Raw genomic sequence first — 11,090 nt, 5'->3', positions numbered from 1 at the left:
AAAAAATCTTTTATAAGTTTATTTTCAGCAAGCTTGTTGGCATTTACTGTCATCTCTGTTGTATATATGAATGCAAACTATCAGGAACAAAACAATGGATATGCTACTTAACAATAGTTTGACCTTTTCTGTTTTAAACCTCAACATTTAATGGTAGTTGTTTTTAAAATAATGTAACATATTTTCCTCTTCTCTAATTGTCTATTTAAAGACCCATTTTCTCAGGGTTATAGTCCAGTTGTCAAAAAGTCAAAACAAAAGCATAGATTCAGTTGTATTTCTTTTTTCTTTTTTCTTTTTGGTCATTTAAAAAATAATATTAGGGTTGTTGTATACAATGGCCTGTTATTTGATTCAATTCTCATTTCATTATTTTATGCAAGTCTTTCTGTGCTTTTCTAAAGTCACTTCTTACAGCTCTGTAATATTCCATCACAGTCATATACAACAACTCATTCAAGCACTCACAATTATGCATTCCTGCAATTTCTAGTTTTTTGGCACCACAATAAGAGCTGCTATAAATGTTTTAGAACATATAGATTCTTTTCCTTTTTCTCTAATCATCTTTGTTAATAGACAAAGTAGTGGCATTGCTGAGTCAATATCTATAGATAGCTTAATGACTCTGTGCATAATTTCTTTTTTTTAATAACTTTTTATTGCCATACCAGGGTAATTTTTTACAGCATTATCCCTTGCACTTACTTCTGTTCCGATTGTGACTAGACATTCTTAAGCAAAAGTTGTATGATTACATGAATATTTGCAGATGATTGTGGGGAGAATTCTTGCCAAGGTATGAACTGGGCTGGCTGATCCCTGAAATCACCTCTGGGTGTACAATTCTATGAAAGTTTTCTTATTCTATAGGATAATTAGAAATTAACACAGTGTGATAGACATATAGTTTTAGAGTCAGGAAGTCTGGGAGTGAGAGTCTTGTTTCATACATAGACATGTTTTTTAACCCCTCTGTATGTGAGCAACTCCTTAAGACTATAAGTTGCAGAGAAGGTACCGATCAGAGTAGAAGGAGTAACTCTTAGTAACTATCCTCCACACAAAAGAAATCATAGGCTTGTTAAAAAAAAAAAAAAATTCATTCCACCCAATTAATGTTTTCCTGAAAATTTGGTTGTAAATCATATTTCTATAAATCAAATAATCTTTCAGTATGAGAAGTAATTTTCTATTTAAACCAATTTTGCACAATTGGTTTGAAAAGCAAGGAATCATTTCCTAGTTATGTAATAATTATCTTTTTGTTGTTGTTGTTGGGTTGGGTTTTCCTATAAAGAGAAAGAACTGTATAATTCATAGAATCCTAGACTTGGAAGGTACCTCAATAGCCAGTTGCCTTGGTTTTCTCTTCCCTTTGAAATATAGGTGACAGACAAATGGTCATTCAGTTTTTATCTGTAGACTTCTGACACAAGGAATCACATCTCCCAAAGCTTCCCAGTCTACATTTGGACAGCTCTAATTGTTAGGAAGTTTTCTCCTACACTAAATAGAAATTTGCTTTTTTGAAACTACCATCCTTTACTTCTAGTTCTATCCTGAAAATATCTCAAGGTTGTTTTAATTTGCATTTTCCCAATTAATGATTTAGAGCATTTTCTCACATGACTATATATTTTTTAATTTCTTCTTTGGAAAACTTCCTATTAATATCCTTTGACCATTTATCAACTGGAGAATGATTCATATTCTTATAGATTGACAAAAGTTCTTAATATATTTGAAACATGAGACTGTTCCCTGAGAAACTGAATTCATATGTGGGGCTATCTAGTGTTTAAACTGAATCATCTCCATAACCCATCACATGGACTCCCCAGAAATATTTAATTACAGCAGTCAAAAACACTGAATTGACTGACAAAAATCTTAAGTTCACTTTTTCTATCTAGACATGACCTAAGAGGATTATGGCATTAAAAACTATTATCAGTATGTGGCATGAGATTAGGTTTTATGTAGAATGAGTTTACAAACTTTGGTTGAAGTGATGAATAATTTATTTACTACAATAAAATGATAGTAATAAAATGAAAAGGCAATTCATGTCGCTCTGGTAGTAGTAGAAGAGTTTAGAAGTTTAGAAATCATTTATTTTAAGAGATTAACAACAAAAAAAAGAGCGTCACTCACAAACTGCTATATTCTTGCAGATCATAGGAAAAAGAAAAAAAGACGAAGTAATTAAAGTGATTTTTCATGTTAATCCAACATGTTGTGCCTCCTTAGAGTATTAGTGTACTTGGCATTGAGAATACATATCTAAAGTAGAGACATTCAGTTGTCTTCCTCTCAGCAGAAATTAGCAATTTCCTTTTTGGTACAAGTCATATGACAACACTTATATGCTAGTCCACTGGTTTCATCTCTCTTCTTCCGAGAATGTGAGCCCCACATCAACTCATATTGTTTCAGAGGAGTGGTGGTTTTGATTTCATTTTTTCTTTTCTCAATAGCTTCCTTGAATTCATCAAAGCCTATCAGGAATTTCTCCATATTGGGGATCAAGTCTTCAGTGCGATCCTGTCGGTTCAACTGAGGAATCAGCCCCTCTTTCCGACCATGAATGAACTCTGTATCCAAGTGAGAAGGATAAAGAATGAGAAAGATTCTTTTAGGTTAGAAGGAGAAATGTCATGCAGCAGGACATACTTTTATACCAATCTAAATCAGTCAAAGGGCAGTTGGTGCAGTGCACAGAGTGTTGGACTTGGAACCAGAAGGACTCATCATTATGAATTCAAACCTGGCCTCAGACTCTAACTATTTTATGTGATCCTAGGCAAGTCACTTAATCCTAGTTGCCTCAGTTTCCTCATCTGTAAAATGAACTGGAGAAGTAAATAGCAAACCACTCCAGTGTCTCTGCCAAGAAAATCCCAAATGACAGAGTCAAACACTAGTAAAAAACAAAAACAAAAAACAGCAAATCAATCAAAGTTTTAAAAACTCATGTGGAATGGAATAGGGGCAGGGGAAAGAAAGCATATTTGTTAGCCAGGATAATGAAACAGTAAAAAAGATGAGTAACATTTTGTCTCATTTTATTAAGGTACTGCAAATAATTGTACTCTTGGTACAATTAATTTCCTTTTCCTTCTCTTTCTATCTCTCCCTTAATTCTCCAGTGCCTTCTTGCTACATGTCATTTGATCTTTTAACTGAGTGTTTTGTATAAGTCAGGAACAGTCTGTACAAAATTGATCTTTTTTTTTTTTTTTTAGGAGAAATAATAACACAAAGTACATACTAGGAATTTGTAAATTATTCCATTATCCATGTTGATGGAGAATATTGATTGTGAAGATAATGTGGAATATTGGTCCCCACATCCTTAATATTTTTGGAATGGGTTATAAATTTTGATATTTATTCAATTCAGTCATCTGGCAAACATTTGTTGGACATTTCCTATTGTCTAAGCCAACAGGTCTTACACTTTCTCTGTTAGAGATATACTTAATGTCTCAAGAATTTTTTCATGACCCTTGTAGTCCAAAAGGAATGTCTAACAATCTGCTTATTGAGTAGTCAGAATGAGAGTTTAAAATATCCAAGTGTCCTTGTGAGGGCACTATGGATTACTGTTTAGTCTCTGATTTAGGCATTATATTACATTCTGTGAAAGACAGAAATCTCTAAGTAGTAGTCTCTGTCCTCAAAGGCCTCACATTTTATTCCAGTTTAATCTTCATAAATTATATTCTACCTTGGGCTTGTTGTTCATTAAACTGTGAGGTCCTTGAGAAGTGGGATTGATTTTGCAAAGTATCCCCATTACTTTGAGAATAGTAAATATTTTGTGGACTTAGAAGGCTGTTTGCTTCACAGAGGAGAGACTGAAGCACCCATCCCACACAGCATGGTGGCTGGTCTAGTTTCTAAGGAATTTTATGACTGGGTTCCTGGGCTGTCCTTTATGACCACTTTCTTCTTCTCCAACCAAAATCCATAGGGGTTACTGGTCAGACATAGAAGAGTAGGGGATTCTAGGGTTGACAGAAAAATGCCTTAGTTTGCTGCCCCACATCTTAAACCTTCAAAGCATCTGACTCCATGTGGGCTGCATAATTGAATGAAGGGAGGGGGGGGGTCATGAAATTATGATTTATTCTAAGTGTTTAGTATACTTATTTTACATACTTATATTCCCAACATTGAAAAAAAGTTTCTTTGGCAAAAAAGAGTCACAATTAGAAAAAGTTTTTAAAAGCCCTTTCTTAAATCATCCTTGATAAATGTGAATCTATCCTGATTTTTATTAGCCCTATTAAAAAAAAGATTTCACAGCTTTTTTCATTAATCTATTTCAATGCTCAACTTATATTATCATAAAATTCTTCCTTAAATCTAACATAAATCTGTCGTGCTGTAGCTTTAGCTCATTATCTCTGATTCCCATCTAACAAAGATGAAACATAACCATCTTTCACTCTTTTGATGTTAGATTTGAACTCGGGAAGATGACTCTTCCTGACTCCAGGTTCAGCATTCCTCTGTGTCACCCAAATGCCCATTTGCAACTCTGTATTCTCTTTAAAAATAGTTTCTCCACCCAGCAAATAATAATATTAATGCATATAAACTCCCCAAGAAAAACTGTTTTAAACACTTTAAAAGTTATGCTAATTACAAACATTTTTATCTAGTTATTAAAGTTAGCCCCTAAGGCCCTTTTCTAGGCAACACTTCATTAGAGTAGTTTATTCTTTAATTTTATTTGTGATGCTTTGTAATTAAGACATTTTACTAATTCAGATTGGGCTTTTAGTTTGAATTAGAGACACTCTGTTGAATCTATCTATTCTTGTTTCGAGTTTAAAATCCTACTGTAACAGCTAATTATGGTTACCTTTTTTTTCTCTTTCATTTTTAATTGACCTAGATAGTTGCTATCTATGAGTCTATGGACTTAAACATTGGGAAGATTCGAATCCCAACGAGACACAAGTTGCGCACGTGGCATGTATTCAGTCCCTTAAACAAGGGAGAAACCTGGCCATGGCACTACCACGAAAAAGTGGAAATTGTGAGATTCTATCAGGGGCCATCCATGCTCTTGCAAAAGGACTTGCTTATGGTCTTGCAAAAGACTGCGGGGACGTACTCAAGCTTTGAGTGCCATCTGCTGGCCTCGGCTGATATTACATCTTCAGTAACTTAAAAACTTTAGAACTGATCGCATGACATGGGAGACACTGGCCCAGGACCGCCCAGCATGGCGTGACCTCATCAGAGAAAGTGCTGTGCTCTATGACTGAATTAGATGCTCAAAGTTAGAGAAATAACCCCCCATGTTCACATGGACTATTTACGTCCGACCTGTGGCAGAGCATCCCAAGCTCATATTCGTCTGATCAGCTACAGTCGGACACACTGTAACTCTATTTAATATAGTGATGTCGTTTGGGGGAGAACGGACGGCAACCAACCAACCAGCCTCTGCCTCTTAAAAGGGACCAATGTAGAGTGAATAAATTGCACCCACACTTTATCTTCCCCCATTCCTTGTACACTTATATTACATATTTACATAATTATATTTAATATACTCATTTCTTCCTTCAATATTCAATTACTCTGTTTTAAAGTCACTTGTCCCTCTTATTAGAATATATGCCTCTTATGGGCTGGGATTACAATTCTTTGTATCCTTAGTCCTTAGCACAGTGCCTAGACTAGAGTAAGTACTTAATAAATACTGACATATTGATTAATTGATTAATCAATAAAATTAAAGGCCAAACTTTGGAATGCCTACATTCTATTAACATCATAAGCACCATTGATAAATTGATCCAAGGGAATCCCAAAAAACTTTGGATAGAAAAAAGAACTATGGAGAATGAATGTTAATCAACACATGCCATTTAAAAAGAAATATTAATTGACTATCTACTGTGTTCAAAAGATTATGTTAGGAATAGGAGGAAGTATAAGACTTATCCTTGCCTTCGACTATTTCACAATCCAACTCAGGAGAAAGGGAAGACAGTGAGCAAAGAAATAGCAATATAGGTAGCACATGCTAATTATCAAATAATAAGTATAAAAGAAAGTGTGATAGGAGGTAAGAGAAAAGAAGAATCGTTTAGGGTTGAGGCTAGGAAGGCTTCACAGAGGAGGTAAAATATAAACCAGGCTTTAATTCAATAATACAGCTAGGAATTTTTTGTACCCTGTGCGGAGTTAGCAACAAAGAAGGATGTCCCTCAAATGTCTACTGCAATAGCTTTGTAAGAATTCTACTTTTATTACTCATGCCTTGAGATCTTTGCCTTTTTTTTTAATAGTTGGAGGGATCTCTCCTATTCCTTGCCTGTACAGGTAAGAAGTTTAGGTATATTGAGCATCTAATTCCAGCTTTGTTTTGTTTGCTTGTTTTATTTTTATTGCTAAACTTTTAGCTTAGGGCATAAGCCTTATTTGCAAGTAGTTTGGATGTGAATAGTTTTGTGTAGTTATCTGAGTACAGTCTGTCCTAATAGAGATCCTACTCTCCGTACACCTCCAAGAAATTTGCCTTAAATTTCTAACCTACTTCTCCCAGGCTAGCTGCTGGCCCTCACTCATATTTCAGCATACTTTTTCTCTCTTTAGTTTTTATTAAAATTTAATAACCACTTCAATAAATAAAAAAATGAAGAATCAAATCCTGAATAAAACCTAAAACTTCAAATTATATCTTCTTCAGTTTTGAAAAAAAAATGAACTTCAATGAAATAATTGTTCTTTCTTTGTTACTTTTCTTTCCATGTACTTAGAAGTGTTTGTCCAGTATATATATTGCCTCTTTCTAACTACAGTGTCCTATAAGCATTAAAAAATGTATTTTTATGATTCAGATCAATTGCATATGGAAGTAAAGCTAACAGAACTTTGATTCCAGGTTCCCTCTTTTTCCTGTTTTTATGTAACTAAATAGTTTTCTTCAGAATTTAAGGAATGATAATTATCTTTAAAAGCTGGTAGATTCTTCAAGTATCTTAGGACAGGAATCATAAGAGCAGCTAGGTAGCTCTTATGGATAAAGTGCTAGACTTGGAGTTAAGATGACCTGAGTTCAAATTCTGCCTCAAACACTGACTGGAAGGTCATTCAGTTTTTTTAATCTGGAAAATAGGCATACCATCTACTTCTCAGGATTATTGTGAGGATCAAATGAGATAATTTCAAAATGACAAAAGTGAGAGAAATTTTTCTTTCTCTCTCTATTTCTTCATATACAGACTAGCCCCAGTAAATCAATCAGCCTCTCAAGAACATTGTTGATACATGAGATTGCCCAAATTCTCTGAGAACTCTTTAGAAGGTAAAAAATCCTTCCCTATTGGAGGTTATGGTGACCGAATTTAGGAAGGAGAAAACCAACCACAGTAGTCTCTGTAGAGACTGATTTCTTTGTTTAGATTGCTGGAGGTGGCTGAGTCTCATGGTCAAACCACATTATCAAAAGAGGAGCTGAGAGCTTTCAGTCTACCTCCTCATTTCAGAGTCTCTCTCCTCATTAATTGTTCATCAATCAGCATTGATTTTCACCTGTCAGGGGCATCTCATTTTCTAAAAGCAGACATTTAGTATCTCCATTAGATGTCTTTGACTACTGAGAAAAATCACTGACCATCAATTTATTGATTATCAACTGATATAATTAATAAACTAATTATTAATTATACAGAAATTGTTGCTTGGACTTTTCATTCATCTCCAAAGTTGTTAGGTTTTTGTTTTTGTTTTTGTGTTTGTGTTTATGTCTCCTCCCTCTTACACTGTGAAAAGGGGGTCATGATAAGACAGGTAAATGGAGGCAGAAAAACTTTTTACAAGCATATCTGAATTTTTAAGTCTCATCCTCTCTAAACAAGGCTCTTCCCATAAAAAGACCTAGACATTCTTCAAACTCCAGCTCTTCCTGTGTTTAGAAAGGGATAGCAAGGATTAAGCACAGGTATAAGGATCCCATTGTAGTGTTTTTTATCGGATTTGTCCTTCCAGTTCCCAACTTCTGACATCCCAGGAACGGTAGGGCGGAGAGAGGGAGGGACAGAGGGGTATGGGACTGGGAAGAGAGACAGCAACAGAATTGGAGGCTGAAGAAAACACAGAAAGACTGAAGAAGACACACTGAGAGACAGAGAAAGAGAAAGGAGAGGAGAGAGTGAGAGAGAGATGTCCTGTCCGGCAGGACATCAACAGTGGGTCATCGAGTGGAGCCGGGGCCGAGGGGGAGCAAAGGCTCTGTAAGACAACAGTCTGTAAAGCACACGGCTTGGGAACAGGATCGGAGAGACAGAGAGGCAACTCGAGATTTAAGATGGTGAATGTCTCTGTTTAATGAATGAAGAGGGTTTAATTAAATATGATTTCTGAGTGGGGGGTTACAATGAGAAGAATGTTGGACCATAGGTGTGGCAGAAATCCTAGAGTATACTGTTATCTAGATCTTGGGCGGAGATGACCGATTTCTTGGGACACACATTATCTAATCTTCAGGAATTTAGGGTATTTGCTAATCTTCTTAACTCTTTGTCTCCTGCCTCCAAGGACATGGTCTCTGGCAGTCTTCAAGGACATGTCTCGGGTTATGAAGATTAGATAATGTGTGTCCCAAGAAATCGGTCATCTCCGCCCAAGATCTAGATAACAGTATACTCTAGGATTTCTGCCACACCTATGGTCCGACATTCTTCTCATTGTAACCCCCCACTCAGAAATCATATTTAATTAAACCCTCTTCATTCATTAAACAGAGACATTCACCATCTTAAATCTCGAGTTGCCTCTCTGTCTCTCCGATCCTGTTCCCAAGCCGTGTGCTTTACAGACTGTTGTCTTACAGAGCCTTTGCTCCCCCTCGGCCCGGCTCCACTCGATGACCCACTGTTGATGTCCTGCCGGACAGGACAACTAGGACATGGTCTCTGGCAGTGTTCAAGGACATGGTCTCTGGCAGAGAGACAGAGAGGGAATAGAGACAGAAAGAAAGAAAAAAGAAATACAACACATACATATAATATATATTTATTATATACCTATGTAATTGTTTCCTTTGTAATCCTATGCATTAATGTTTAAAACCATTAGTCTGAAAAGGAGGGCATTGAGTTCACCAGATAGACAAAGCTTTCCAAGACAAACAAAAAGGTTAAGAATTCTGGACTAAATGACCTCACACTTCGTTTTAGCTCTATATGTATGACTCTAGTCTAGAGTTTTATTCTAAAATCAAACACAGATTTTAGTCAAACAGCTTTGAATGAATTGAAGAGCAATGTTCAAATGAGAGAAGAGGGATAGCCTCTTCCAAGCTGTTTCTCATCCTCCAGTGAAGATTCTGTTAATATCTTTGCGTGGTCACATAAGCAGTATGAGACGAAGGAAACTAGGGAAGGGACTCTTTCCCACTCTGTGAATTAGAGAAAGGATTTAGAGGTGGGGTGTCAACGGTAACACTACTCCAGAGTCCTGCTAACACAGTATTTCCTACAGACCTACGTGAAGAAAAAGTAAGGGGATAGCCTAAAGAAGTCATTTCGGCTTTCCCTCGAGTCCTGCAACTCAGGGGACCTGGGTTCAAATCCCATTTCTGAACACTTTCTATCTTTCACTTAGACTTCCTGGGCCTTAGTTTCCTCATCTGTAAAATGAGGGAGCTGGACTGAATTGCTTCTAAAGTCAATTCCAGCTCTTCATCTATGATCTCCTTAAAATGGAAGGTGGGTAAAAGAGGAGAATAGGGATAACTCTCTCTAAAACCCCTTCCAGCTCTAAGCCCTCGCATCTCAGGTCCGGGTACTCACCGTTGCTCTGGGAGTCAAACAGCTGCTTCGGCTCCTCCTCCTGTACCATGGAAACCCTCCTCCAGCGGGACGATCCGCAGATGAAGATCACCGCCCGGATAAAGTCGCGACCGCACAGCTTCAGCTGGATGTCTTTCTTTTCCTGGGCTCTGAGTTCTCGGGGAAAGAAACTCAGAAGCAGCCAGGCTCCTAACAGGTGGGAAAAGATCAGACGTAGTAGCATCTCTGTGCTGGCCGATGGCACGCTTCCAGCTGTGTCCCGCTGCTTGGGCAGTTCACTTCCTCTCGCTTGCTTCTGCGGTCTCCTGAGCTTCTGAAAGAGCTGCTCTCTGGCCGTGTGTCCGTCCGCTTTCACAGGCCACCTGTAGCTACCTTCTCTCTGCTCCGAGCGGTCTTCTACTTTTATAGCCTGCTCACTCCTACTCAACTTTAGAAGCAACAGATTCTTCTCTTCCCGCCCCCTCCCCAATTGTGTCTCTTCGTCCCCTCCCCTCCCCTCCCCTCCTCCCTTCAGCCCACACCCCTAGTCCCCAGCCCTCCCCTCCTCAGCCCAGATCTTTCTAAGTTCCCAGTTCTTGACATTTCTTCTTTCTCTTGGTGGATTCTCCTCTCTCTCTCTCTCTCTCTCTCTCTCTCTCTCTCTCTCTCTCTCTCTCTCTCTCTCTTCCTCTTCTCTTCTCTTCTCTTCTCTTCTCTTCTCTTCTCTTCTCTTCTCTTCTCTTCTCTTCTCTTCTCTTCTCTTCTCTTCTCTTCTCTTCTCTTCTCTCTCTCTCTCTCTCTCTCTCTCTCTCTCTCTCTCTCTCTCTTGCTGTCTGTCTGTCTGTCTGTCTCTCGCTGTCTCTCTCTCTCTCTCTCTCGTTGTCTCTCTCTCGCTGTCTCTCTGTCTCTCTCTTTCTGTGTCTCTCTGTCTTTGTCTCTCTCTCTGTGTCTCTCTCTGTCTGTCTCTCTCTCTCTCTCTCTCTCTCTCTCTCTCTCTCTCTCTCTCTCTGTGTGTGTGTTTCTGTGTGTGTGTGGGGGGGTGTGTGTCTCTGTCTCTCTCTCTTTCTGTCTCTCTCTGTCTCTCTCTCTTTTTCTCTCTCATACACACATTCGCACATGGTCTAGAACTAGAAGACAAGTTCAATATTATCCAGTTTATCCCCCTCATTTTTACAGAGGGGGAAAATGAAGCCGCCAGAGGCAGCCTTCAGATCGAAGTCCCCGGACTCCAGAATATAACAAAATGACTTGTTTTGGGAGGCTCAGTGACTTTTCTTTGGAAGAATG

At 37.9% G+C, this 11,090-nt stretch overlaps 1 protein-coding gene across 1 annotated transcript; it reads right to left on the bottom strand.

Annotated features, from left to right (window-relative positions):
- Positions 1 to 2,001: 2,001 nt before the first annotated feature.
- Positions 2,002 to 10,316, bottom strand: LOC127555455 (prorelaxin H2-like). Its single transcript, XM_051987754.1, has 2 exons — positions 9,825 to 10,316; positions 2,002 to 2,597 (listed from the first exon to the last, which is right to left on the bottom strand). Exons 1-2 carry the CDS (start codon positions 10,045 to 10,047, stop codon positions 2,317 to 2,319), a joined length of 504 nt encoding a protein of 167 aa, XP_051843714.1. The 5' UTR covers positions 10,048 to 10,316; the 3' UTR covers positions 2,002 to 2,316.
- Between the last annotated feature and the right edge of the window lie 774 nt (positions 10,317 to 11,090).

Source organism: Antechinus flavipes, chromosome 1 (genome assembly GCF_016432865.1).
Source record: "Antechinus flavipes isolate AdamAnt ecotype Samford, QLD, Australia chromosome 1, AdamAnt_v2, whole genome shotgun sequence".
Lineage (NCBI taxonomy): Eukaryota > Metazoa > Chordata > Mammalia > Dasyuromorphia > Dasyuridae > Antechinus > Antechinus flavipes.
The sequence above is the reverse complement of the archived record's forward strand: the minus strand, read 5'-3'. Positions and strand labels throughout refer to the sequence as shown.